At 53.6% G+C, this 27999-nt stretch overlaps 2 protein-coding genes and 1 long non-coding RNA gene across 8 annotated transcripts; 1 reads left to right on the top strand and 2 right to left on the bottom strand.

Moving 5' to 3' along the window:
• Positions 1 to 6: 6 nt before the first annotated feature.
• On the bottom strand, positions 7 to 9068 carry EPN3 (epsin 3). Of its 3 annotated transcripts, none has more exons than XM_036879705.2 (10): positions 8873 to 9068; positions 5162 to 5862; positions 4054 to 4172; positions 3333 to 3413; positions 2998 to 3123; positions 1958 to 2045; positions 1224 to 1490; positions 936 to 1052; positions 577 to 807; positions 7 to 391 (listed from the first exon to the last, which is right to left on the bottom strand). In XM_036879705.2, the coding sequence occupies exons 2-10, from the start codon at positions 5721 to 5723 to the stop codon at positions 57 to 59; spliced, it is 1926 nt and encodes a 641-aa protein (XP_036735600.2). In that variant the 5' UTR covers positions 5724 to 5862; positions 8873 to 9068; the 3' UTR covers positions 7 to 56. The 3 variants fall into 3 exon arrangements, with proteins under 3 accessions (XP_036735600.2, XP_036735601.2, XP_057357335.1); XM_057501352.1 differs by lacking the exon at positions 8873 to 9068 and adding an exon at positions 7437 to 7565 and having other exon boundaries at positions 11 to 391; XM_036879706.2 differs by lacking the exon at positions 3333 to 3413.
• Positions 7759 to 19232, top strand: LOC118909337 (uncharacterized). 4 transcript variants are annotated; one of them, XR_005023590.2, is made up of 8 exons: positions 7759 to 7902; positions 9578 to 9700; positions 11119 to 12324; positions 13518 to 14720; positions 15080 to 15247; positions 17025 to 17097; positions 17998 to 18159; positions 18301 to 19232. It is a non-coding gene; the product is annotated as an uncharacterized LOC118909337 (long non-coding RNA). The 4 variants fall into 4 exon arrangements; XR_005023585.2 differs by having other exon boundaries at positions 17025 to 18159; XR_005023588.2 differs by having other exon boundaries at positions 17998 to 19232.
• Positions 10444 to 27989, bottom strand: MYCBPAP (MYCBP associated protein). The gene is made up of 19 exons (XM_036879702.2): positions 27796 to 27989; positions 22520 to 22647; positions 21795 to 21954; positions 21539 to 21642; positions 20574 to 20757; positions 20209 to 20324; positions 19535 to 19685; positions 18520 to 18635; positions 18319 to 18434; positions 17720 to 17831; positions 16979 to 17168; positions 16335 to 16522; positions 15209 to 15355; positions 14281 to 14709; positions 13755 to 13876; positions 12999 to 13114; positions 12377 to 12522; positions 12050 to 12220; positions 10444 to 10629 (listed from the first exon to the last, which is right to left on the bottom strand). The coding sequence occupies exons 1-19, from the start codon at positions 27869 to 27871 to the stop codon at positions 10528 to 10530; spliced, it is 2874 nt and encodes a 957-aa protein (XP_036735597.2). The 5' UTR covers positions 27872 to 27989; the 3' UTR covers positions 10444 to 10527.
• Between the last annotated feature and the right edge of the window lie 10 nt (positions 27990 to 27999).

The following is a 27999-nucleotide window of genomic DNA, read 5'->3' on the forward strand; positions in this document are numbered from 1 at the left end:
CGCGCGGGGGCGGGGCCTCGCGCGCCTGCGCCGGCCGGCCCAGTTCAGCAAGACCCTTAAAGGAAAGGGTTGGTACCGTCCTGTTGGGGCGGGTTGAGCAGCCCCGCGGAGCCCGACAAGGGCAGCAGGGGCTGCGGCAGGCCTGCGGGCGGCGGTGTGAAATCGCTCGCCTGCGGGAAGACGCTGACTGAGGTGGGGAGGGTCACGCCGCCTGGCACGCTGCTGAGCGGGAGGGGCAGGGAGGCGCTGTAGGTCATGGAGCCCAAGGGCGCGGCGATGGGCCCGCTGGCCGCCAGGCCCAGCGCCGGCGACCCGCTGCGCATCTGATTCAGGGTCCGCCCACCCTGCTCGCTCCCACCAAACGGGTTGGTGGGGGATGGAGCACTGAGACCTGCAGAACGACAGCGGGTGGGGGCTTGGAGTGGGCCTAGGAATATAGCCCTAAATGGGATCTTAGAAATAGGGAAGAGGAGTAAGATTTTAGGGCAGGGGTTTGGGCTTTGAAAAGAGAGATGGAGAGAAAGAAGGCAGGGGTCCCCAGTGTTGAGCTCCTGCAGGGATGACGGGTTGTCCTACCTGTGAGGAAGGGGTTCCGGGTCTTTGCAGCCTGGGGTACCTTGACTAATGAGTCAAGGTTGACCAAGGAGGAGGCGGAGGGACCCAGGAAGGACTCAGGAGTCCGGCATGCTCTTGCCTCCTTGCTGGGTTGGGTTAATGCTTCCCGGAGTACACCCAGGTCAAAGGAATCTGACTCTTTGGTGCCATTTTGCTTGGAACTGGGGATGGGGTCTCCAAACAGATCCAGCTCTAGAAGAGAAATGATAGGACTCATTGGTAGGGAGAGGGGACGGTCACTGTGGGAGGAAGAGGGCAGAGGCCAGGTCTGGGTGGGCCCTTCATGCCCAAGAGGTGCATCACTCCTGCCTCCTGCTTACCTACAGGACTGCTGTGCTTCCCAGAGGGCAGGGCCTGGGCACACTCCAGCCCCTCCTTGGTCTCTGTGGATAGGGGAGGTTTGGCAAATGGATCAAAGGTCGAGGTGCCACCTAGAGCTAGCCAAGGAGGATGAGGGAGATGAGTTGGCAAAAAAGTAAGGTACTTGTCTGACCCCTTTCCAAGCAAGCAGCCCTTTTGACACAGGATGCTGTTGCCCCCTCAAACTGAAAGGGGGCCACTCAGAAGCCCTCTAGCCCCTCACCCATACCCTCTCACCCTCCACTTACCAGGCATGTTGGAGGTTTCCACTGAGGCCCCCCAAGGGTCAGCCCCAGTGTCAGGGAGTTTATGGGGGGAGTCCTGTGCCCAGGGGTCTGCATTGGATGCTCTGGCAGGTAGCACTGGGGTCCGGCTCCACGGCTCAGAGGAGGAGAGCATAGGAGGCAAGTCCCAGGGCTGGCTCCTGGACAGGGCACTTCCCGAGGAGGCAGGAGACCAGGGGTCTGCAGAAGGCCCCCAGGAGGAGCCACTGGGCTCTATATTGGGCCTGAGACCTGCAACAGGAACAGCACAGACATGACCCCAGACCCACCCTTAACCCTCTTGTCCAGGACCCTTCCCAGTTACCCAGACCGAGCTGGGAGGCTAACAGACCAGCTTCACAGATAGGATGCTGACTCAGAACCACTCAGCAACTTGGAGCTCCTATTCAGCAAGGTATCCCAGGAGCCTGGACTCCCAGGCATGGGCAGGTCAGGCCACCATCCCAGTCAGGGAAGGGCTGGGGGTAGGAAAGCCAGGGTGACCGGGAGCAAGAAGAGAACATCTCTTGAATTTCCCACAAACTGGGCTCCTCCATCCCTCACTACAGCCCCTGTTACAGAGGAAGCTGAGGCTGAGGGAGGTGAGGGACCTGCCCAGTGGCTGTCTGCTTTGGGGAAGGAGGATGCCAGCAAGTGGCTGGGAAGAAAGGGTCTCTCTGGAGCCAACCTGGGAGCCTCTTGCAGCTTTGCGTGCCCACCTGGGATGTCCCATGGGTCAGCAGAGCAGTGTGTGGAGGGCAGGGCCGGGGTGGGTGCGAAGATATCCGCCAAGTCCAGGATGGAGGACTGTGGAGGGGAGAGGCAGCCATGGCTCAGAAGTGGGCGGGGCCAGAGGAAGGGTGGTCCCTGACCTGTCATCCTCACTCCAGCTCATTCTCTCCTTTATTCATTTCACAAACATCTATTCATGATCCTTCACCTCTGTATCGTACTTTTCAGTCTATAAAATGTTTCCCCATCCAGTTATTGCCTGATTTTTCATGACCCTGTGTGGTAGGTAGGCAGGTAGTGGGGTGTCCATTTTACAGATGCACCACCTGAGGCCCTGAGAAGGGAAAAGATCTGCCTGAAGTCACACAGCCAGGGAAAGGCAGAGCGGGGATAGAACCCCGGCTTGCCTGACCTCTTCCTGAGTTGTCCTGCTCCTCATCCCATGGTAGTAAAAGACTTTATGACATGTCTACCTTCTTAAGTCAGTGTCCAAGAGAAATTGGCCAAAGTGAACATGGGCAGAAAGGGAACAGAGCTACCCCAGGGTTAGCATGGACAGCTTTGGAGGCCTTGCTCCCAGCAGCTACCCACTCCCTCTGTCTTGGAAATGAGGTAGAGCCCAAGATGTTCTCAGCACCGTATGCCTGAGTCCATCCCTAGACTGGACCCACAGTAGCATATCATCCTTGAATGTCAGAGCTGGAACCATCCAAAAAAAGGACAGAGGAAGAAACAGGCCACAACAGTGATGTACCCCAAGTCTCATAGTAGGTGGCAGAAAATCCAGAGCCCACATTCAGAAGTCACACATCAGGATTCTTTGCATCCCACTTTGCTGTCAGGTCAGTCCTGCAGCGCATGGGGTGTGGGACCAGGGGCTGCTCCACCCTTCCGCCCTGGTTTTCAATGAATAAACACAAGTAGTGCTTACTATATACCAAATGCTGTTCCATACTCTTTCAACTATTAATTCACCTCCTAGGGTCTGTCAGCCCATGCAAGCCTAGGCCTACTGCTACCCCTCTACCTGGCTGGTTTTCAGCTTCTCCTCCTCTTTCTCTTCTCTCCCGGGCTCTCTGTCCTGCCAGCGTCGGACAACGGCCCCAGCACCATTGGCCATGGGGGAGTCAGCACCTCGCCAGGACCTCACCTCCTGCAGAAGGCACAGAAGGAGTGAGGGGAGCAAGAGCAGCTCAGGTGGCCTTGAGGGGATGTGAGCCAGAGTCAAGAAGAGTGCAGGGTGGGAGGCAACCAAGAGGTCAGGCGCAGTGGGGCCACCAGGTGAAGCGGAAGGACCCCGGTTAGTGCCCGAGGAGCGCCAGCACCAGCACCAGCACCAGGGCAGGAGGCTCTGCCCACTACCTTCTCATGCTCCTGCCGGCTCAGGCGCAGAGCCAGCTGCAGCTGTAGGTCCTCATCCCTGTTGGAGGCCGGGGGGACCGGCTGCGAGGGAGGAAGAGAGGAGTGAACTTGGCCCAGTGCTTTTCGGAGGGCAACATAGGCCTGAACAGGTAAGGGGGTTAGAGAGAGAGGTGCCCACCCTCAGTGTGGGCAGCTGCCCCCAGACAGCAATGTGGGTGTGGCCTCTGCCTGGATCTGACGCAGTTTAAATATCCCTTTCTTCTGGGTCTCCTGTGTGGTCTCCAAGCCCTGCTGTGTGAGGCCCAGCTGCTTCCTGTCTCTCTGGATCCACAGAGGTGATGGCAGAGAGGATGATATTGTGGGGTTATATCTGCCCCCTAAAAGGACAGCTGATGGGAGCAGCATATCTCTGTGCCTCCTAGGAATGTCTGTCAGCACACCCACTTCCCCTCCATGAGGCAGCAGCAGGAGACACACAATTCTCCCAACCACTACACACTCACTGTTCTTTGCAGGCCCAGCCAGAAGGCACTGGAGGCAGGGAGGCCCTCCCTGCCAGGAAGTCTCAGGAATGTGGATAGGGGCCCTGTGCTGTGCCTGGAAGCAGGACTGGGCTTTTGGGCCCAGAGTAGAGGAGCCTAGGAGTGAGGGGTGGAGGGCATCCGGGCACCTCTCCTTCCTCCCTCCAGACCTCTCCACACCATCCCAGCTGGAGCCTCACCTTCTCAGCCTCCTCTCGGCTCATGGCCAGGGCCAGCTGCAGCTGCAGCTCCTCTTCCCCGGACGTTTGGGGCCGGGCCTGCTCCAGGTCGGAGGTGTAGCAGGGAGATGAGGAGGAGGCTGCAAGGAGCATGGTGACCTCTGTAACCACATAGGTGCCTTTGGGCCTCCCTGCCCCCACCAAGGAAGCTAAGGCTCAGAGAGGGAAATAGGAGGCAGGGAGCAACTGGCAATAGGGGACTCCAGGGGTCTGGCAGTGTACATGCCACTCTTTGTAAGGACTCCCACTCCACTCCCAGTAAAGGTTCCAATTCCTCCTTTACAGATGTGCAAACAGCCTTGAGGGGTGCCTGGCCAGAGTCCTCCAGTAAGATCTGAACCCAGGTCCCCTGACTCCAGTTCCTGAGCTCTTCCAGCTGGGCCCCATCCTGCTTGGGGTCAAGTGAGGTGGGAGGGTGAGAGGGTCCTGTCAATCAAGGTCACAGCTCTCTAAACCCTTAGCCCATGGTCAAGAGCTGAATGAAGAGAAGGCCATCCTGGGTATCCCTCATGTAAGTGAAGCCCCCACTGGAGCGAGGAGGTGAGTCAAGAACTGCTCTGGAGTACCCCTCCCCTGCCCCTGTTTTCAGGGACAGTGCCCTCGAGTGGGAGATTATGCAGAATGCCACTGTTGCAGCACCCTGTGCCCTGTGTGGACATGGGACCCAGGGCATCCTAGGCCTAGCCTCATTTAACTCTTACTAGACAATTGAAATGGATGAGATTATCCCCACTTTACAGATGAGGAAACAGGTTCAGAGAGGTGGTTTGGAAGGCACAGAATAAGGAATGCAGCTGGACACCAGGCCTATGCTTCTACCACCATACCATCCTCCCAGACAGCTACTTGACAATCAGTAATGATAAGTACATGATAACACTACTGTTCACACCAGCTTGTTGGGCACCTACAGAGTGCCAAGCATTGTGCCTTGCACGGTACATTCCTTATTGCACTGGATCCTCCTGACATCCCTCTGAGGTAGGTATTATCATGGGTAGCTCAGGGTCGCAGAGCCAGGATTGGCACTCAGGCTGCCTCCCTGTCCCAGCCACACCCTGGGACTCACAGTTATAGGAGGATGGGGAACCGCGAGAGCGGCCATAGTCATCACCGTGGCGATGGCTGAAGCCCAGCTGCCCGCTGCTGATGGCCATGCCTTCCAGCGCCATGCGCTCCTTGGTCTTGAGGGCATGGGTCCGCTCCTGCCGGAGGCGCTCCTCATCCCTGAGCAGGGCCATCACCTGCTTGACCTTCTCACGCACGTTGACGCCCTGGTCCTTGCCGTCACGGTCGATGTGCTGGAAGTCCTTGAGAGTCTGGATGGTGCAGAGGTTCTCGCGGCACTGCTGGGCCACCCGCTCGGAGCCCGTCTTGAGCAGGTAGTCCAGCAGCGCCAGCGCCTTGTACACATGCCGCCAGTTCTTGCCACTGTCGTTGAGCCGCCGCCACAGCATGCCCATGACCTCAGCGAAAGCTACCGTGTTGAAGGTCAGGTCAGCAATCTCCGACATGAGCGAGCTGGGCGGGCCCCAAGGGTCATTGCTGGTGGCCTCGCGCACTTTGATCTCCGCCTCGGAGTAGTTGTGTACGATGTTCTTCACCTGGCGCCGCAGTGCGGACGTTGTCATGGCTGGTGACCTGGAGATGGGTGGCCCCTGCCCAAGCTGGAGGCGGAGGGCCGAGGGCCACCGTGGCAAGGTCACGGTCTCTGAGGATGGGCTGCTGTGCTCTCAGCAGGGTGGCTGTGTCCTTGGGTTCCACATGGGTCTGAGGAAGAGAGGGTCTGGGACTCAGGGGCAATGGCCCACCTTGCTGGCCACTCGGCCGCCTACTCAAGCCCTGGCCAGGGTGTCCCTGCTGCCAAGAACAGCCTGTGGCAGGCACTAATTTTTTTTCTTATTTTACTTAATAAGTAAAATGAGAAGCTGGCACTTCTAGCTTTGCATGCTTATTTATCTTCACAATCATACTACAAAGACACTATTATTATCTCCATTCACAGATGGGGAAAGTGAGGTTCAGAGGAGGATTAAAGACTTGTCTGAGATCCCAGGGCTAGTAAGTGGGGAGCCAGGATTAACCCAGGCAGACACACCCCACAGTCCTTGCCCTTAACATGAAAGTGGCCCCCAGCTATGCCTACCTGCCTCCCTTCCACTTGGCTACCTCTCCCATTCCTGCCAGGATCTAGCTTAAGACCTGTCCTTTCCAACTTAAACAGTCCTCATTCTCCTCTCTTCTCATATTGTTAACTTTTGTAGCTTGAGTCATTCAACATCTAGGGGCCTTCTCTGAGCCAGGCACTACGGAAGGCACAGAGTACGAGGCCTGGTCCAGCCATATCCAGTTGAGAGGGTGCAGACAATCACTGGTGTAGGAATGCAGAGGGCAGCACAGGAGTACCCAAGCTAGGGAAATCAGGATGAACTTCCCGGAGGAGGTGATGGCTGAGCTGAGACTTGAGATCCCAAGGGAAGGGGAGGGTAAGGAGGACTGAGGCAGTGAGGAGAGGAAGGGCGGCTCAGAGGGAATACAATGAGCTGGGCTAGGAGGCAAGAGAGTGTGGAGCATTGGGGAAGGCTACCTCTCAAAGAGATCTAGCCACCACGACCCCACTGTACACATGAGCCCTGAGGGGACATGGCCTGCATGTAGGTGGCAGAGCTGGGAATGACACCTATGTCTCCAGAAGACTATTCTAATACCTATTGTCAGTGTCACCTATTTTGAATGTCAATTTAATTAATCTGATTGCTTTTATTATTTCAGTTCCACCTTGTCAGTGGGAATGTAAACTCCCGGAGGGCAAGGCCGGTCTGGGCTCCCAAAACCCCCAAGGCCCTGGGTGCACGTAGACCTGATAGCCCAGCTGAGGGGTATCCAGGCCATCCCGATGCCCTCCCCACCGCTTCAGGACCAGGCCATCTGCCGAAAGCAAACTCAGGCCCAAGACAGAGAAAGGCTCTCCCAGGGCCAGGGGCCAGTAACCAGAACTGAAATCCCCCTGCCACTGCCCTCTCTCAGCACGGGCATACACCAGTGTGGGTGTGCACATACACTGGCAAGGCCTGCAGGGCCTCCACTTTGCCCATGAACCCCCGCCAACACCAACATCCACCAGCATGGCACCTCTCAGCTCTACCCTGGGACTCAGCAGGAGTCAGAAGGAGCCTGTCCTGCCACCCCCAGCCCCGTCTCCACTCTCCCTCCACCCAGCCCTGCCAACTCTGGGCTCTGTTCAGAGCTGCCTGGCCTGAAGGCTTTGGCAGGTTTCTTCAGGGCCCAGGGGATAGGATCCCGTGGAGACCTGGCGGAGAGCGCTGGCTGAAAGGGCTGCCTACCTTCTGTCGGCTGCCGTCCCTTCCAGCCAGTGGCGGGCCTTCTGTGGGGATGCCCTGTCCAATGCTCCTTTAACTCCTGCCCTCCCCCTCACTAGTGACTCACACCCATCTTCACCTCCCCAACCGGTGGGCTGGTGGGTGGTAAGAGCCAAGATGAGAAATAATTGTGTCTCAAAGCCCGCCCCAGTGCACACCCCTTCCCAGTGCTGGCCACTGAAACCAGCAAAACCAGTCAGGCATCATGTCTCCACCGGGAGCTTTCCCTGGCCTGGCTGCACCTGGCCCTGCTGCCTGGCCTGGGGTAGCGGGAGGGGCCCTCAGTGTGGGCCCTGCAGCCATGCCCGGCCTCTCCTCCTAGAAGGTGGAATGGAGGAGCCTTTTCTGCACACCACAGCTGGGGGAAGGGAGGGATCAGAAACACCCAGGAGGTGTGGGACCTCCCTCCCCTGAAGTCTGAGGGGCTGAGGTAGGGAGGAGGAAGGGGCAGGGCTAGGCCCCAGGGAGGGAGGAGGGAGCAGCTGGGAGCGCTGCCAGTGGGGTTAGGAGTAAAGGGTTTTATCGAACACAATCTGTCCAGAAATAAAAAGGAGTGAAACAGAAACCTAGCAGCCCCTAAGGCTGTGGCCCATGCAGCCGGGTATGGAATTACCGCAGTGACCTTGAGCCAGACCCTGTCAAGTGAAGGGAAGGACACTCACTGAGAAGGCAGGGCCTGAGAGGCCAATTCCGAAGTGGGGCAGGGGAGGCCAGAGGCAGAGGAGGTTGGAGTAGGCTAGGGACACAGAAGGGCCAGCTGGGGGTAGGACACACGTGGAGGGCAAAGCGTGAGTATCAGCTCTCTGCTGTATGTAAGGCCCCAAGGGGAACTTTACAGGGAGGAGGGGCTGCACTGCCTGTCAGGACTAAGGAAGCAGATGGCATCCCCCCCAGAGTAGGGGCTCAGGGAGCCGGACAGAACCCAGATATTTCAAGTCACATGCATGAGTTTGTCCAAAGTCTGTGTGTGCCCCCACCAGCCCACCACCCTGTCCCATCCTCTGCTAAGGTCCCATCTAACTCTTGCTGCTGGAGGGCAGGCCAATAAGCCATAGCTCTAATCTTGTCAGCCCTGAGGTAACCCCATCCTGGGGGCACTGGGGTGGGGTGGGGGCTGCCCTGAGGCTAGAGGTACAACAGGGGTTGAGGAGGAGGGGTGGGCAGAGACAAGCAGATGCCTGGGGGGAATGTCCCCAAAGATGCTAGTCACAGGATAGGGAGCTCCCAAAGTTCCCCTTCCTGAGGGTGGGGGCAGCAGGAAGGGAGGGGCAGCAGGCGGGAAGCCTTCAGGGTCCTGTAGGGCCCTGCCATCCTGGCCCCTCTCCCTGGAACTTGCGAGGGAGAATAAGCCCCACGCCTTCCATGTGGGTACCACCACTGCCAGGGAGGGGCCAGCTTACCTCCAGTGCAGGCTTCCTTGGTCCCAGCCCCGGGACCAGCAGCAGCCTCTGCAGTGGCCCTCGGACCCGTGTGGCAGGGGGACAGCACAGCCCTGGGAGCGTCCTCAGAGCCACCCACCAGGGACCCTTGTCCTGGAGACCCAGGAGGTGCAGACCCCTTGGAAGGGCAGCAGCAGGATCCCTGGACTGGGCTGCAGCTCTGCCTCCTGCCTGCACGCCTCCTAGATGCCCAACCAGCAGGCAGCACTCGGGGGAAAGTTGCTCAGCTGGCCAGGCAGGTCTGCCTCAGCAGTAACAGGACACAGGAGGAAGGGCACGGGCGGGCGGGTTAACCCCTTCCTGCTGGCTGGGCAGGCAGCACCTTCTGAGGTGGGGAGGCCTGTCTGCCCTGGCTGTCCCCAGGAGGTGTAGACACCGAGCGAACAGCCCGCTCCCACCCTGAAGTGAGTTAACCCTTCTCCTGCCTCCTCAACGGGACACAGGGTGGGGGCTTGGGGGGCTCCAATACCCACCCCTCTCCTGCCCCTCCTCCTCTGGGGCAGGAGGACCATGCCCTGGGGCTGGTCCTTTGATGGAGTTTCTCCCATCTGTGGGCTCACAGCTGGCCCCTCGGCCACCTTGAAGGGAGCATCAGGATCCAGGCACAGCCCCTCTATGCCTCTCCAGTGGAATGGAGCGACTGGCTCTCTCCCTTCTCTCAACTAGAGGATGCTTGAGGCCCATGAGGTCCTTCTCAGGAGCGCCAAATGCAGAACCAAATGGGTGGGAGACTGTGGCCGCTCTCCTGGTCTCCTGCCCACACCTCTGCTCCATCAGCACCCACGGCAAGTAAGCCCACCATTAGCACAGTTGTTTGTCAAACTCTGGGAGCCTGGAGCCTATTCTGCATGGGAAGCCAGGCCCAGCATGATGATTGTTGACAGAAGAGAATTCAGTACTGAATTTGAGCTGACAGCGCCTTTCTTCCCGAGATCCATCTCTTACTTCACATTTCTCAGAGCGTGAGAGGCAGCACAAAGTCCAGGGGCCATTTTTAAGGCAGAAAAATGGCTCAAGCTGGTTTGGTATGAGGAGGGGGATGAGATAGACTAGAAGCCAGAATAACCATCTCTGGCTGAGGACAAAGAGATCCGGCCTCTAGAGTTTAAGGCTATGGTGAACCTGATCCTCAGGGAATGGATGATGCCCTTGGGCCTGGCTGGAGTCGGGGGATCTCAGGGGGCCGGGTCCCAGTGGCTCTAGTTCTCCTAGTCTCACACTTTGTCATACTTGGTGAGGACACTTGGGAAGACCTGGCTCCAGGAAGCATGACCCAAAGTGTGGGCCAAGGAAGGCCCGAGGCAGGGACTGCAAGGGGTGATGTCTGTGCTGTCATCTGATTCATTCCCTGCCCTGCTATCAGCTTGCTATTCCATTCATCATCCCACAGGCCAGCGACCAGGTCTGTTTCTCCTACCTCCTGTGACAGCTCCAGGAGCTGGGAGAAGGGGGATCTGAGGGCAGGTAGGGCAGGGGAGGACCTGGCCATGAGATGACTTACCAATACCTGACACTTAAGACCCTGAAGCATATTGGAGGTGGTAGGAACTTAAAGGTTCTTTATTGACTTATTGATTTGTTCACCAGTTTTCCAGAAGGTGTCTTGGGCAAGCCAGTCAGGTACAAAGGTGCAAAGGCTCTTCAACATCCTTTGTGGGGCTAAGCTCATCAGCCAGGACCATCAGGTCAGTCACCAGCGCCTCTAGCAGCGCATAGACCTGGAACAAGGGGACACACATCACAGGCAAGGGCTCGCTGTGTGCAAGGTGTGTACACAAGAAGTGCCCACCCTGCTGAGAGGGAACATACCTATAATAAGAGGGAACAGCTGGAGGACAATAAAACCAAAGGTGTGGGTGTTTCTGCAGGACTTTTGTTTTTGAAAATAGTTTTATTTTTCAAACAAGTCTAGGAGGGAATCCTGCATTGCCCCTTGGACATTAGAGTTTAGAGTGGTTAAAGGGGCAATTTCAGGGAGGCCAGGGAGCAGTGCCCACTAGCCCCTGGGGGTGCCCCAATTCCACCCTGGCTGCCCAGAGGCCAACTTTCCCTCCTGTAAGTTCACACATCCACTTACTGAAATGTCTCCAAAACTGTACCCTCCAGTGGGGCTGGACCACACCAGCCTTGGTAAGTTGATTCTTAATTTCAAAAAGCCAACAGAGAGTCTACCCCATGGTCCTCAGAGTCCTCTGATTACTTTCTAGACTCCATCAACCTTCAGAAATCTCAGTGATGTCACCAGCGGCAAATGGAGCTTCTGATCAAATGAGGTCCGGAGTGTTACCACAGCGTGTGAAGCAATCCCAGCTACCCAGCTGTCCACACCAGAGGAAGCCAAGCATCACCACTAGACACACTGACAGGTCCAACATGGCTCTGTGGCTCTCCCCACCCAAACAAAAGACAGTAACAAAGAACAAAACACAGCACCTGGAGGAATCCCTGTGGACCCACTGCTGAACAGGCTATCACTATGAAGTCTCTCCAGTGCTTCAAAACCCTGACACTTGGAAATTCACTTTCCATGGCGTTCCCCAAAGGAACACATTTGCTGAGACGCACCTCACAGAGGAAGCAAGAGAAAGAGAAGGGCGTCTGCTCTGGTCCCCCTGTTATCTATTTTCCAAACTGCAGCCAGAGTGTGATTTTTCAAAAGCCTAAGTCAGTCCATATCACTCCTCTATTCAAAACCCTGTCTGACTTCTAACTTCACTCAGAAAAACTCCAAATCCTCACAATGGCCTAAAAAGCCCCACCTGCCTACTTCCTCCTGGTGTCCTGGCTGCTCTCTGTCCTCCTGGCCCAGCCCCTTCCCTGCATTCATTGCTCTCTCCAGGACACTCCTCCTTGGAGGTCCTCATGGACACCTCTCACCTCCCTTCAAGTCTGCTCAATGTCACCTTCTTGGTGAGATCCCCCTGCCCCCACCTGGACCCTCCCCACCCCCAGGCCCTGGTCTGCCTCTCCTCCATTGCTCATCACCGAACACACAGATGTGTTACTTATTCATGAGGTCTGTCTCAGACATCAGGATGCCCTTCACAAGGGCAGCTCTGCTCCCATCGCTGCTGGGTAGGCGCTTATTATTGTGGGAAGACCGGGGAGGGGAGGATGGCGCCCGGCTCTCGCCCTCACCTCAGTGTGCAGCCTCTCAGTGTATTTCTCCATGACCAGAGGGTCTGGAGCTTCCTGAGAAGGGGTAGTGCAGTCAGGGACAGGGTCTTCCACCAGAAGCCTGTCCTGACTCAAAGATTTCATCGGTTTCTTGTTATCCTTTGCCTTGAGCTTCTTGCTGTTTAAACGTTCCTGCTTAGAGAGACAGAGACATGCATGGCCTTCAAGAGCTCCTGTGGGAGGTCCTGGACTTTCTCAAGAGCAGCTCACTGGGAGAGCTGGGGCATCCTGTGGGGGTGAGCGCCCCCCTCCCACAGCTCCACCCGAGGCCAGCCCATGCTAGCGTGCCTCTTTCCCTGGCAACTTGGCTCCTTTTGTATCTTCTTTGTCTCTGATCCCCAAATGCCTCTTTTCCTGGGCAGCCCCTCGGCGGTCCTCCTTCCCAGCTCTCCCAGCAGCTACCTTCACCTCTGTGACAGGAGGCGATTTTCGATCTAAGGGAGGTGAATTGAAGACAATGTGGCCTGTGGCCTAGCTAGTCCCACAGGCAAGAGTCAGAACACAAAGGGTTCTGAGCCAACAGTGCTCTCAGCTGCTTTGAGAGAACTCACACAGACTAAGAGCAGAGCCCTTGGTTCAGGCACATGACCTTGTGGAACAGAAAGAGGGGTGCAGGGGGAAGAGGCCTGGTTCTAGCCCCATCTCTGCCACTCCCCCATGTATGGTAAGGACAAGTCATTTAACCTCTTTGAGACTCCACCTGTAAAACAAGGGGGCAGAACTATGATAATCACTAAGGCCCCTCCTAGGTGCCAAAACCCAGGAGCAGGAGAAAGAGTAGCAGGGACCTACCCCAGGATCAACCTGATGGAAGTTCCACCAGAAGGGTACACATGGCTGAGGCACCCCTGCCAGCTGGGCAGAGGGAAGGGGAAGACCATGAGGGGGATGTGGCTGTGCAGTGGCTGACCTTGCTCTTCTGGCATGTCCAAATAGATGATCTCCTTCTCAGGCAGGCCCAGCAAAGCCCTCAGCCACAGGGAATAGCTCACCAGGCTGTCAATCATATCCCGCCACAGCTGCAAACTACAGGGCAAGACGTACTGAAGAAAGGCCATCACCCCTCATTTGTCCTCAAACCTGCAGAGGCTTGGGTCCTTCCCTTCCAAGATACTGGTGCTAGGAACTGTATGGAAATGCTATGCTCCTGTCCAGACAGCATCCTCACCAGCACCTGTGCAAGCGCTTGAATGGGAGTCTGGCTTCCCTCAGGCAGCAGCCAACATGGCCCAAGACTAGGGTTAGGCCAGTCTAAACTCCAGCTGGGCACCATGGCTAGACCCTGCACAAGGTTTCCTGAGGGCCTCACAAAAGGTTCTCAAGCCTATCCAAGCAAGTTCCAAACAGGTGATGGGAAGGCTAACAACTGAGAAGTGAGGCTTTCCATGGACTCTGCCCCTCTTCTCACAGCCCTCTGGTTTCTCCTCAGCTGAAGACGAGCAAGGAAAGAAGATGGGAGAAAACACACAGCTTACTCTGCTGCGACGGCTCCCCAGACAGCAGCAGGGAGCTGTGGGGACTGCTGAGGCAGATGTGCGGGCATAGAGTGTCTGCAGCGTCTTCTAGCACCTGAGTTCAAGGGGAGTCCTGGGACTGCCTGCCCAGAACCCCTGGCCGGCTGCTAAAGGCAAGGAGGTGGAGCCAGCTCTGCTGGTGGGGTACCTACCATGTCTGGTGCAGGAAGTCTGACTGCAACGGCCTCTGCTCCTGGTACAGCTCCAGGGTTGCTTTGTTGAGTCTGATGAGGGCATCTTCTCTCTGGTTCTCCTCAGGAAGTGCCATCATTGCCTGTAGGATCACAGGTACCACAGGCAACTGTTCTGTCCAGCATACCAAGGATCCATGTCCTCTAGTGATGGACACGGTGTGGTGAGGACAGGTGGCCAGGAGGGGCTGCAGTCATGGAGAATCTGTTTGGGGTGCCTTCCGTGGGAGCCTGGGACCTCCCCCAGAAATCTGTACCCCTGACCCCCTCCTCCAAGGTTTGCCAGAGTCAGAGCAGAAGCTTCTCCTGCACTGGCCTAGGCACCTGAGACAAAGATGATGCAAGAGATTGCCTTCTCTGCGCCCTCAGGTTTGTCTCCTTTTCCACAGGGGCATGTGGGGCTGTGGGGGCTCTCCCTTGGCTGGTGCAGGAGCACTGGCACTATGCTAAGGCCACTCCACCAACCCCTTCTGAGTCAGGGGAGCACCTTTCTGAAGGTCTCCAGGCAGAGGTTCCACTCAGGTGGCAGCAGGCCATCCAGCTCCCAGGGACTCTTGGCCCTCTCCAGGTCTGGGCTCCCCTCCACCAGGATCTCCTCCATGACGCTCTTCCACTGAGAACCCTTGACCCCCATTCCAGGCTTCTGGGACCTGAAAGAATCTTGGGAGTCGCTGAGGGCCTCATTATCCTGCCCAGGCAGCTGGGTTTCCAAGACTGGGCTCTTACAGTGCGCCACAGAAGGCTTGACGTTCACTGAGGCCTTCTCCAGATAGGCCGACTGGGCCATGGCAGCCCTGGGCCTGGGGCTCACGTGCTCCTCCTCATCTGGCCTGGCCTCCTCGGCCTTGGCAGGCAACATCACATACTGGCGCCACAGCCCATGCAGGTTCTGCACCACTTGGTGCTGGTAATACAGCTGCAGCAGAGGTAAGGGAAGACGTGATGGCGGGGCCAGGGTGTGGGGTGGCCAGAGCCCGAGTGGGCCTGCTCTGTTTCCCCTGTTCCCTTGAGATCACTGACGGAGGAGGCAGGGAGGAAGCCAGCAGGAGCTGCTGAGGCCAGAGGGGCTCCCCACTTCCCCTTCAAGCTGAGTATCTCCAACTTGACGTATTTTTTTTGTATTTGGGTTTCCAAGTAAGATTTGGGGTTTGAACGAAGGAGTTTGTGAAGCTCTTTTCTCACCAAATGTCCGCTTACTAGCTAAGTTATCTCGGGCAAATGACTTAACCTCCCTGGGCCTGTTTCCCCAATGGAAAATGGGTATATAAACAGTACCCATCTCACAGGGCTGCTCTGAGGAGAAAGTGAGTTACTGGTGGAAGATGCTCAGAACAGGTCCTGGCACGTTGAAGTGTTTGTTACCACTTTCACCCCGGGCACATCTGATGGGGCAGGAGCCGGTACGGGACCTGTACCTGAGGATTCCTGTGGTGGAACAAGTCCTCCTCCGTGAGGTAGGCGTCCACAGGTGACTGCGCACGCTCCGGGGTCAGGACCCCCCTCAGCAGCTCCTGCAGCACGCTCTCCACGATGGTGACTGCTTCATGGGCAGCTAGCTTGTTCTGGGGAAAGGACGGTGGACAAGATGGCAGGCTTTCAAATGCATGCTGCATCCTCGAGCAGAGCCAGATCTCTCGGGACTTTGTGCCATTGTCTGCCTGTCTGTCTGTCTGTCTCTCTCACACACATACACACCCCTATTCCTAGACTCAAAACCCCAAATATCTTTGTTGAGGCTGAAAGGAGTCAGAGGAGGCCCCAGTCCCAGAGAGGCTGCTCCTTCGTGGGATCAGGAGGTCACACAGTCAGCATATCCCCAAGATTAGGACGAAGGGCAAGGCACAGGGACAAGGTCTGGGCCCTGCTAAGAACGTGGCTTGGCCATAGTTGGTGTCTCAGGAACAGTGGAGGGATATCTTGTGTGAGAGGTTGGTCTTATAGTCACCAAGTAAAGTAGACATGACATTTGTCAAAATTACCTGTGATCACCGCAGACGGAACCCCAGCTGGAGTAGCTGGCTCATGTTTGGGGACCACAGTAAAAAAGCACAGCTTTCAACAGAATCCCCAAAGCAATGGCACCAAATGGCCAGCTATGAAACGGACTGGGGACTGGTTCCCCAGTTCCCACCCCACATGCTCGCGGGTGTCAGCCCCACTAGTCAAATTGTCCTCTCTAGCCTTACCAGTTACATGCAACTCCACTGGAGAGCATCAGACAGCAGTGAACAAATAGAGTAGGCATGCAAAGCATCCTCGGCTGTGGAAGTACTTCTATGGAGACTGTACCTTAAGGTTGGCTCGTTTCCTTCTAACACAGTGGGGGCCATGCAGGTGGGGCTCAAAGCTGCCCCTCCTCTTGCCTGCCCACCCATCTTTTACATCACAAAGTCCTGGGAACTGTTTGTGGAGCAAAAAGATCTTCATGCTTGTGAAAAATTCACCTCTTAGGCTGGGAGAAATAAGATCGCTCAGGCAGTGCCAAGAACACCAGGGTAACCTATCTGGTGTCCTCAGGAGCCAAGATCCTGGGTCCCTTACCTCTATTAACTTCCTCTCTTTCCTAAAAATGTCCTGGGTCAGAGAGACTGCGTGGAGATTGACCTGCAGGATAGCACCCCCTAATAGGGTGGGGTGGGTTCTGAACTCCCAGTGTTCCCTGAAGATGCCAGCATTCAAAGACTTGAAGAAGAAGGTAAAGCTTTTAGTTTCTCCAGGCAGAATCACACCTAAGAGGGACAGAAACAGAGGTTTCACTAAGTAGGAGTAGAAAGTTAACTAAGCCCTAAGCCTATGCATATATAGTTAGCTGAGTCCCAGTAGGGCAACCAACCATCCCTGTTTGCCCAGAACTGAGGGGTTTCCTGGCAGCTGGGCCTTTCGGTGCTGTAAGTAGGACAGTTCCAAGCAAACAGAGACAGTTGGTCACCCTAGCCTCAGGCCTGTGCATATAAGCCACTGAACCCCTAGAAAGTTTCTGCTCACTGGTGGCTCATGTCCCTCTGTTCTTAAGAACTCACCATTCCCCCAACAGATATGAATAGTTAGGAGATGACAAAATTCACAGAAAAAAATGGGAGGGACAAGATAGGGAAGAGGGGTTCAAACTTGGGCACTGGCTAGACTTTGCTCCTCACAGACATCAAAGACAGTAGCAGGTGGGCAGGGCAGCTTCTCCTAGATACCTTCCCGATTATTAAAGTAAAACCGTTGCATCCTGTTTCTTTTCAGGTCTTGGAAAGAGTCCAGCTGGGACTGCCGTCGCCAGTCATACCAAATGGCCACCGTGCCATTATTGACCACGGTCAGTTCTGAAGACGTTTTCTCCCCTTCTAGAGTTTCAAAGGTCAAGCGGACAGCGATTCCAACATGCTTCTAGGGAAGGAAGAGATATGAGAAATGTCTTTGAGGGAGGTTCTGGCCTAGGATGACCAACATCCCAGTTTGCCAGGGGCTTTTCTGGGTGCAGCACAAAAGCCCTGTGTTGCAGGCCTCCAGAGCCTGGCCTCCCTCATACAGAGTGGTGTCATACCCAGATACCACTGGGTACGTGGCTGTGTCTGAGGTTGCCATCAATGGTAATATGAGATAAAACTGATTTTACATCTGATGAACATTTCTGGTCCTTAGCAACTGAAGAATATTTTAGAACCTTCTTAAAGCCATACCTGTTTGAGAAGATTTGCTTAATTTACATGCTTGGGGGCTAGTACAAAGAGGGTGGCTTGTGACACTCTTTTCAGCCTTGTGATTTTACTCTGGCTCAAGTTAGTGTCACTGTTACCATTTTCAGACATGCTAAATACATGACCAGATAAAAACGCAAATAGGTGGCCATGCAAGCTCCTTGTGACTGCTGTGGTCCCCCAGCACTGCACCCGAGGGAGGCCCTACCAGCAGGTGAGTGAGGGTGAAGCCAGTTTTACCTTGTCCTGTGGGTTACTGCCTCTGATCCAGCGAGCTGGTTTCCCACAGAAAAGCAGAGAAGGGCCAAGAACAGGCATGGGAACCGCATCAGGGCAGCTGGCTAATAAATCTCTGTAAGAAAAACCAGTGACTTATTTTCCCTGAGGCTGCCCCAGTCATTGCCACATGGCCTATGGAAATAGCTGCCAGGATGTCTGGAGAAGTGCCCGTTTCTGGCCGCCAGTGGAGTATTGTCAGCTCCACTTGCGCTCAGCTTCACCCTGCTCTGTTCCTATAGGTGGGAGCTTCTTAGATGTACAGACTCTTTACACACAGCCATCAGTGTGCACAGCACTGGGAGGGTCTGGGGGGGACATTTACCATTGAGGACCGTCTGGGAGATACCCATGAGGAGCTGGTTGCTGGAAGGAAGCGGAGGGTCATAGAAAAGCTAACACAGGTATCGGAATGGTCTGGAGGAGGAGGTGGCAGCCACTGGAGAAAGGCTGGGATGGAGGTACCCTGATTCCAGAAGAGGAAGCCTGACCCTTAATACCTGTAGGTGCCAGGGAAAGCCACATTTTCCAACTTCTCTGCCTAGGACCCAAGCCCAACTCACAAGCTCAGCGTGTCCTCAGCGGGGCTTTCTTGGCTGCTTTCAAACACTGAATAGTCTTCCACTTCAACTGTCGAGAAAGCCTGCCCTCTGCCCACCACCTCCAGGCCATCAATATCCTCAGAAAGAGGGAGAAAGGCAAGATTAGCTGACTGAACACAGGCACCACCCTAAGGGGCTCCTGGGCATGGGAGCATTACCAACCTGCTGACTGAAACCCAGCTCTGCCATGATGCTCTGCAGCTCCTTGCGCCGGTAGACCAGAAACAGACTCCGATCCCACGTGTAGCGGTACCAAGCATCTTTCTGGAACTTCAATCCTAGAGCAGGGTCCCAGGGTGCTCAGCACAGGCTGCTGCCCTGCCCCTTCCTACCCACTCTCAAGGGCTCTGACAGTGCCCATCCCAGCGTTATTTCTGAGAAAGGTGTAAATACAGCTTCCCTCATCAACAGGGTGCCCATACTCTTGCCCCACAGCTACTGTTTAGCAGCCCTATGTTAGGCCTCTTGCAAAATTAGCTTCCAAACCGCCAAACTTTGGATTATAATAAAAATAACAATAGCAGCTACCTTTCACGGAGTGTGTGACAATGGACCAGAACCTCTTAATGCACATCAGTGTCTCCTTTAACCCTCTTATGAGCTCTTATGGGGAAACTGAGGGCCAGAGAGGTTAAGCAACTTGCTGGAGTTCACAAATACAACACAGCTGGGATCTGAACCCCCGAAGGCCAGCGTCTCTTAAAGTAGTGCCACCCAAGAGAAATATGCAAATCACAAATGGGAGCCACGTGTCTAACTTTAAATTTTCTCAGCACTATGTTTAGAAAGGCAAAAGGAAACATGGAATTTTAGTAATGTAGCTGAATCCAATGTATCGCAAATACTATTTCAACATGTAATCAATAAAAAAATTAATGAAATTTTTCATGTTAATAATATATATTTCATATCAATCTTCAGAACCCAGTACGTAGTTTACACTTACAGCACGTCTCAGTTCAACCCAGCCACCTTCCTGGCGTTCAACAGCCACAGTGGCTCGTAGCTGTCATCAGGGCCCAAGAGCCTAGGCTCCCTCCCGACTCCTACTGCTTTTATCACTGCCTTACTGAAGATGGGGCTGGACCTCCAGAGGGCTCAGGGACTGCATCCCAGGCCGGTCACACTGTCCCACCTCCTAGGCCAGTCACAGGTTCATTGCCAGCCTGCTCCTCACCCATCTCCTCCTGGATGGAGAGGGGCTTCCTCACGTGAGCGATCGGTTCCCTTAAGCCACGCTGGGACTTTGTCTTCGTCATTAGCAGACCCGTCATTTCATCTCCCAGGTATTCCAGTCGACCCCAGAACCCAGTGGTCTCCTCACAGGCCTGGCAAAAAAGGGCAGATGAGTCAGATCATCTTGGAGAGAGGCTGACAGGGCACCTGGGAAGACAAGAGCACCATAGACTGCAGATGCTCCCTCTGAGGGACTACAGCTGCCCTGAGAGTAGCAGAGAAGCACTCCCATCTTGCTTTCCGGATACCCTGTTGCAGCCTTTACCTGACCCCAGACAGACGGGCTGGGCTGTTATGGGCACTGCGCTGACATACCCCCATGCAGCATGGTGCCCTGGGTCGTCGGAAAGCTGCAGCGTCAGCTTTTAGGAGACAACGCTAAGACCGTGCTAGTAACTCAGTACCTGTGATACCTTTCTCCTCAGATTGACTACCAATGACCACGACAGGCCAAATTACCTAACTGGCCAGTCCCCAAACACCCAGTAGTAGGACCAAGAATAGAATTTAGTAAAGGCCTTGAGGGCTTAACAATGCTTTGCAGTGGACAGATGTTTTTGTCCCCCCAGTTTCCAGACCCTCCTCTCCCAGGGCGCTTGAGAACACTGTCCTTACCTTCCCGTCATGCACTGTGGGAAGCGCTCGGTCAATGAGCTCCCGCTCCTCCTGGATGCGCCTGTAGGTCTCCCCGCTGTGCATCAGCAGCTCGCCCACCGGCTTCTTCAGGAGCTCTAGAGAGAGAGGGCCAAGGATGCAACCCCTTCACCAAATCAGAACAGGGCCCTCACACTCTGCACTGGTCAGCCCACCACTGGGTTCATTTTAGGACCCACTAAGCACAGGAAGCACTTGGGGGAACACAGCACAAACGTGATTGACCACCACAATCCAGGCTATGAGCAGAAGAAGGGGGAGAAAAGACAGCAGCAGAGCCTTGGTGCCAGGTGAGGCCAGGCAGGAGGCCTGCCTGCTCTGCTCACTGCTGAGAGCTTCCTGCTGCCTCTTCCGCAGGGTTATGTTTCGCTGCCAATTTTTCAGAAAGTTGTGCTGAGGAGGTGGTGCCCAGGGCTGTGCCTTTGCTTCTTTTGGGGCTTGCTGCTTCGGCTCATCTTCAGCTGAGTTGAGGGTCATCAGACAGGGCGGGGTGGGTATCAGCTCAGCCACCTGGAAAGCACAGGGTGTGCATGTGAGAAGGTGCTGAGCCTGGGCTGAGCTGAGACTTCTCCAGGCCCAACTCCCTGCCGTCCTCCCACCCTGCTGAGCACCCCTCCTCTTCAGGACTAAAGGAGCAGGTGACAGAAAAGAAATCTCAGAAATGGGGGGCCTTGGAAGCCTCCATCAGGTCCCTCTCCCCCAGCATGGAACTTTATTCTCATATTGCCGGCAACATCTTTCAGTGCATCCACCCTTCTCACAACTGATGGTAATAGACGCCCTCACCTACAGGGTGACTGAGGCAGTTTATATGACCCCAGGCCTCTTAGCTCCTGACCAATCAGAGATTCTTTGCCTTCCAACCAGGAAGCAAAGGAACTGAGGCAGAGAGAAGCATGCTGGGAAAGTAGGAAAGACAGACAGATTTCATATTGCCCTGGGAGCTGTGGGAAGCCACCTTCCTCCACCTGCAGATGAGGTGGAAAGCAGGCCAGTGTTTGGAGAAGGGAAAATGAAGCCCACAGCAAAGCAGAGGGCAGTGGGACTGGGCCTGACCTGATGCCTTTCTGGATTCAGTCAAACTGGAGCGGGATGCACTCTTGCCTCTGGGCTCCTTAAGGCACCTGGAGTTGGCTTCACTATTTCTGGGGCAGAGTCCCTTACCAGCTCAGACTCTGGGACTAGGAGACTGGACTGCCCCTGCCACCCCAGTGCTGCTTGACTCTGCCAGGTGGGAACACTGAATGACTTCAGGGACTTCTCTTATCCAGGCAGCTTTGTACTAACGAACCTGGGTGTTCCCTCGAGCAACTGCAATTCTCTTAAAATCTTGGAGACTCCCCAAGATGTGGTGGGGCAGAATTTCATCCCTGCCAAGTAAGCTGTCACCTGGACCTGGGAAGAAAAAGAGAAGAGGGGAAAGGCAAGCTGTAGCTAGCTGATGTAAACAATTCAAAGGGGTTTCAGATGGAGACTGAGCTGTCTCTCCAGGCTGATCCATGAATTCAGAGACCAGGGGTGCCAAGGCCAACGAAGGCTGGGCGTACCAGAATAGTCCAGGGGTTTTGCAGCTGCTTCTGGAGTAGCAGGACGTGCTACTAAGTGGCAGACCTTCTTCCTGTGATCCTTGGGTTTGAGTTTACGGATGATAAATTTCTGGGTGATGACAGGTTTATCTTCTGTTTTAATAAAGTGAGGAATGTGTTGCTAAAAAGAAATAAAACAGAAGAATTCTACTTGAGATCGGGAGGAAGAAAAACACCACCCATCTCCTCTGTCCTAATTCTTGGTGGAATTCCTGAAGGTCTGACAAATCTGTTTCTCCAGCTCTGTCCACATGTTCTGTCTAGGAATGCCTAGCTAACAGACAGGAGACTTAGTAATGTCCTGGGGAAAAAAATAATATGCCTCCAGACAGCTCGGGTGAGAAGTGGCTGACTCTTTCAGGTAAAGAAACATGGGGGTTATCCACATCTGTAACTTTGCATCTTAAATTCCTTTCCCCTCTATGAAATGGGGATGATGGTGCTTGCCTCATCATCTCATTTCCCTGTGGTTCTATACAAATCTCAGAAGTGTTCAAATAAATGACACAGTAAATTCTTTCAGATGCAAACGTGAAAAGAATTTGTGTTCAGTGGATTTATCCATGGAATTAGAAATTACTTCTGAGTAGGAAGGTGGTGGATGGTGGACCTGGTTGATATTCTAGACCATACAGGCTGGCAGGGAAAAGTTCCTGCAGTGAAGGATCCCTGGACATTATCCTTACCTTCTTCAAGTCTTCCTCCTTAATGGCTAAGGCAAGAATGTCATCTCCTTGTAGGACGTTACTGACAGTCTCAGGTTCTTCCTGAATGGGGTGCGTGGGCTGTTCAGGTACCTTTGCCCGCTTCTTTTCTGAGGAGCAGCAAAGTCACAAGTGCATAATATATATACTGGATTCCATGGTCGCGGGCAGAGCCGACCATCTGGACAGACAGCAGAGGTTTCCAAGGTGGTCTGGAATTCCTTCTTAAAGGTTCTCCTACTCCCCTTGGCCTGCCACAGTAATGAAGGCTTCTGTAGCCAGAACTGAGATCAGACGTGCCATTCCAGGCTGTGCTACTAAGCTGGACAACCTTGGATTTATCATTTAACCCCCTCGGCCTCCGTCTTCCCCATTGTAAAAAGAAGAAACTGGAGTAAGTCAGTGGTTTCCAAATACTAGTCTGCCTAAGAATCTTCTGGGACATTTTACAAGTAAGTTTCCTGGCTCCTGCATGGAGCCAGGGCCTGGGGAACTGTATTTTTTTAAATGCCCTCAGTGTTCTGACACAGTGGTTTGGGACAACTGGACTAGATGCTCTCTCAGCCTCCTCCATAGCTGGCACTGATCCATTCTGGGTGAAGGCATCGGGTTCCTTAAGACACTGGTTAAAATGCAGAAGGCCTGGGGGATGCAGAACACCCACCACTATTTATTTCATTCTTCCATTTAATAATTACTGTTTAAGCATCTCTTATGTGCCAGGACTGTGCTAGGGTCTGGGGATATAAGGCAGAGTCTCAGGCTTCTAAGAACACATACCCATGGGAGACAAGACTGTCAAACAGACTGAACTAGGGTTACTATGAGACTATCTGGGGGGGCCTCAGCCCACTGTGTGGAGTGGTCAGGGAACACTATCTAAGGAAGAGCTGAAGGATGAAGAGAAGAACTTAGACAAGGGAAAGGGCACTGGGACCACGTATATCAAAGGGAATAGCAAGAAGAGGCCCAGAGGAAAGAGAGACCTGAGTGCACACCTGGAACTCGAAGCACGTGTTTTTAAATAGCTGGAGTGTAGCAAGGTGGGGGGTTTGTGGGAAGCAGTGCCTGGAGAGGTAAGGGGAAGCCCTATCATGAAAAGCTTAGTGAACCACAGAAAGAACTTCAGGCTTTACCCCATGGGCCATGAGATGGCAAGAAATGGATTGGGGGTTGCAAGACTGAGGACGGATGAGATTTCTTGGGAGTCTACTGCAGTAATAAAATGGCTGATGAAAGTGGCTCACGGGACTGAAGGAAAATGAAGAGATCTGAGCCTGTTTCTCTCATGTACCATGCCAGGGCACAACACTGAGAGCTCCAGAGACAGAAGTTAATTATTCTCCAATGAGGACACGCTCCCTGCCTGCCTTCCTCAGAGGGGGGTTAACAGTTGCAAATGCATCTCATTTCTTTGGCTGGCACCCTCCTGTCTGCTGCCCTCTGGTTCAGAATAGTTTGATGTAAGGCCCTCACAAAATAGTCAAAAGAAAACCTAAGTCCTACCTTCAGGGACTTTAAAACAGAACTTGGCTTTGTCCTCTGCTTCTCACAGCACTCTGATTTTTAAGAGGCACTATCACTAAAACATCAAGGCAGGTATCTTGCTTAGCAAAATCACATTTTGTTTTTTAGGAAACACCCACATAGTTAGTGGCCAAAAAAAAAAAAAAAAGGACAAAACCGCCACTACAAACTCAAGCCAGAATCATTCCAAACATAACTCTAAATTTAGCCTGTTGCCCAAAGTCCATCTCCTCAGCAGTGGGGTCAGCAGAAACTCAGGCCTATCTGTCGGTTAGGCCACACAGTTCTATGCAAACACACATGGGGTTGAAGAGCCTGACCTGAGTTCCAGCCCCACCAGCCACCGTGCAGGGAGATGCAGCCTCAGGTTTTGACTTCCCCTTCCCCTAATCCCTTCTACACAAAGTCACCAAAGTTGGTGGTAGCCCAAGAGACAACTGGTACCAGTTGAAGGTCTGCTTTTATAAATATTTTGGTAGTATTTATTTTTTCCAGGACATTTCCTTTCTCTGTCCATCACTTGGTTGGTTCTACATCTTCCCAAGGGATTAAATATTTCCAGATCTGTGCTTTTACTGGTGGGTGTATAATTACCACGTGCAATTTATAAACCTTCAAAATTGCTGAACATTTCTGAAATAGGGGAACTCTGGTCTGAGGTTATCTTGACTACAGTGCAATATATGCTCTGGTACTGGATAAAGTCAGGGAATGGTGTGTTCTAGTTAATAAAACACTAATAAAAATGATACATAGATTTTAAACTTTAATTCACCCTAGAGAATATTCACCTTCTATGTGCCATAAACTACAAAGAAGATGGTATGAAAGGTTAAGATATGGTTCCTTCTCCTGTATACTAAGATTTGTGCATTTATTGTATGAACCTCAATAAAATAAAAATAAAAAAGATATGACTCCTTCTCTTGAGGAACTGAAAAATGCAGCAGACACTAACACACACCAATCATAAGGGCCTAAGTTAGTGGCACAGACAATAGATTTGGCTACACACCAAAGGAGGAACAGATGGAGGTGAATCATATAGTTTAGGGCCCTAAAGAGAGGTTCAGAAGAGCAGCTGCAGGGGTCAGAGGCAGCTTCAGAGGAAAAGTTAGGCCTTGAAGGGTAGGAAGGCTCTGCACAGGGGAAACAGCCAACAGAGGCATTCCAGGTGAGGTCATGGTCAGGGGACAGGTGGAGGCAGGACTGAGCATGGCATATGTGAGGCATGGAGACACAGGCTTGCTGGGAAGGTAGGGGTGGTATTGGGGACAAGAAGAAACCAGGGCACAACAGCTTTGTAAAGTAAGGCTGAAGCATCTGATCTTCCTCTGTCAGCAGGAGGTTTGGTTCAGGACAGTGAGTTGAAGAAAACAGCATTTCAGAGTGATGATTCATCCTATGAGGGTAAACCAGGTGGACTTGTGGGGGCAGAGGCAAGTTGGGGAGACTAGGGAGGAAGGATGACTACATGGGGGTCATTTCAGGACCTGTGGGAATACTCTGGAGGGAGCACACTACTAAGCCTGTGGAAGGTCAGCTATTTCCTATTCTTTGGTCTGGAAACCCAGGCAAGTGGGGCTCCTGGTGAGCCCCAACATCTGGAATTTCTCCCTGGTCCTGACAGCTATGAGGGGTTCAAAGAGAACAGTTCCCCTGCAGGGGGCAGTCAGGTGACACCTCTGTTGGAGGTAGGCCAGGTAGCTGGAAGCAAGGCACTCAGTATGATGGAGCACTGCGGGGAAACGGGAGGAGCTATGGAGTGAGAAGAAACTGGGCCTCTTTTTCTGCTGGCTGTTTTGTCTAAATGTGATTCTTTCTTAGAGTTGCTAAAGGTTTTTGGGACATTCTCACTTCAGGGTTGTGCTGGGGGAACCAAGGGAGGGGCTGTGCTTTAGTTGGTGGGGGTGACGGGGAGGATCTGATACTGCTGGGAGTCTTCCTAGTTTCTTAGCAACAACAGCAGGGAGAAACCTGGGAGTTATAAGAGCTCAAGTCCCTAAACAGGTTTATAGTCACAATATTTGTTTGCTTTTTTGCTTATAATTCAGAGACCCTGGAGAAACATAGCACAAGATTACAGTTGTTGATTAGCAGCATTATACTGAGAGGGGAAAAGTATTGCCCTACTGCATCAGAGGCTTCCTCTGAGATACTTAGGGGAAAAAGTATCTTGCATGCTAAACACTGTTTTTTTTCCTCCTTATCCTGGTGCATGCTCTTAACTCAAGGGCTATTTAACAAACTAAATTTCCCCTTATTAAAAATAAATATGCAGTAAAAAAAATCTTTCTTTGATTTATTTACAGCAGAAAGTTAAAATCTGATAAGATCTCTAGAAACTAGCTGTGCAGAACGTAGCAGCTAGGAAAACCCTTGACTGCCCTTGGGAAAGGAGATCGGCTGTTTTTCTTTCTTAACTGTTAAAAAGTATATCATGAAACAGCATCTTAATCCAGCCTAAATCGGACTTTTTTATACTATAAAGATGCATTAAAGAAGACCAGGCCTCCCATAGGCTCCCACTGACTGCAGGCCTGCCCCTCCTCTCACACTGAGCTTTTCACTCTGCAGCTGAGTCTCCCCAGAGCCTGCAAAAGCACACCCAGACTTTCTGACCTAGCATGCAAAGGCTTTTCATGGTCTGGCCCTGCCCACCTGTGCAGCCCCTTGTCTCCCTTCCCCCTCCTCCACACTCAGCACCTCTGCCCAGGCCACCAGTGGTACACACGTTCACAGTTCTATGCCTCAGCTTATGATGCTCCTAAACCTGGAATAGCAAACAGCTCCTTTTTTTTTTTTTCCTTTGATGGGCTACAGATGTCATCTTCTTCACAAGACCTACCCTCTTCTACCATCCTGGGTCAGGTGTTCCCTAGACAGTACCTGGGAGTTCACTAGACAGTGACTTTCTTAAGGGCTGGGTTCACACAGTTAATACTGATAGCTCTGTTGCCCAACACAGTGCCCACACACAGCAGGCCCCCAATAAACAGAAACAGCAAAAAAAGATGGAGGGTGGGTTACAAATGGGAACATGTCCATAGGGGTCAGTCTGCTGTCAGACACTGTCAGGCTCTCCTACCCAGAACCAGAGGCCAGGAAGCAGTCTGTCTTGTGACAGTCTAACCCTAGCCCAGGTTCAACAAGCGGGACAGATGTCATCCCACTGGAAAGGGCATGCGGTGGGAGAAGGAGGTGGGAAACAGAACTAGCCAAGTCAGGCATTTCTTCTGGGTTCTTCGGGCAGAAGGCTCCCAAGTGACACCTCCCAAGTTGTTGGTTTCAGCACCTTAACATTTCCTTGAGTTCTTTCATGAATTTGTTTTTCCCAAAGACTGTTTCTTGGCTCTTCCGCAACCCAGCCAGTTGGGGGGATCATGCCTTCTGAGTCCCACCCCGAGATACAGTTAGAGGTCAAGATCTCCTATGCCTACCTGCCCAAGGCCATCTTCCCCAGCAATTGATCCCTGGAGCTTCTGTCAGTCCCCCATTCCTATGTCCTTAGCCCTAAGGCCCAAGTGCGCTGTGCCCCCTCCCTTCAAGGCTCGCCACTTTGTCCACCATCCCTCAGGCATGGGGTATTCCTTGTCCTGTACCCCAGTCACCCATGATCTTTACCTCCATCCTGGTGTCACCCCATCCTCCAGGCCCCGTGCGGTGAATCCCACCCAAGAGCCCCTGCCCCTGTCGGACTCTCCCAAGCACCCAAGGCAGCCAGAGCCAACCTTTCAAGTTTTCTTCAACCTCCGATAATCTGCCTGGAGATACTCTGAAGCCGGATTCCTTCTTTAGGGGCTTCATGGTACCACCGGGGCTGCGAGCATGACCCTGCACGGAGGGCACCCGGGATAAAGAGGAGGAGCGGAACCCCCCAGCGGCCCCGCCCCTTTCCCTCCCGCCAGCGGCCGCCGCTGCGTCCATAGCAACCA

Source organism: Manis pentadactyla, chromosome 4, assembly GCF_030020395.1.
Source record: "Manis pentadactyla isolate mManPen7 chromosome 4, mManPen7.hap1, whole genome shotgun sequence".
In the NCBI taxonomy this organism is placed as follows: Eukaryota; Metazoa; Chordata; class Mammalia; order Pholidota; family Manidae; genus Manis; species Manis pentadactyla.

What these genes read in the sequence shown, in the direction of transcription:
- EPN3 (XM_036879705.2), bottom strand. Translation starts at nt 5,723, where the DNA reads ATGACAACGTCCGCACTGCGGCGCCAGGTGAAGAACATCGTACACAAC. An exon ending in TGACCCATGGGACATCCCAG is followed by an intron (nt 1,491 to 1,957) that starts GTGGGCACGCAA and finishes TTCCTGTTGCAG; the next exon opens with GTCTCAGGCCCAATATAGAG. An exon ending in GAAGCACAGCAGTCCTGTAG is followed by an intron (nt 808 to 935) that starts GTAAGCAGGAGG and finishes TTTCTCTTCTAG; the next exon opens with AGCTGGATCTGTTTGGAGAC.
- MYCBPAP (XM_036879702.2), bottom strand. Translation starts at nt 27,871, where the DNA reads ATGAAGCCCCTAAAGAAGGAATCCGGCTTCAGAGTATCTCCAGGCAGA. An exon ending in GGTTGAAGAAAACTTGAAAG is followed by an intron (nt 22,648 to 27,795) that starts GTTGGCTCTGGC and finishes GCTGCTCCTCAG; the next exon opens with AAAAGAAGCGGGCAAAGGTA. An exon ending in TTACTTTAATAATCGGGAAG is followed by an intron (nt 16,523 to 16,978) that starts GTATCTAGGAGA and finishes TGTCCCTCTTAG; the next exon opens with GTGTGATTCTGCCTGGAGAA.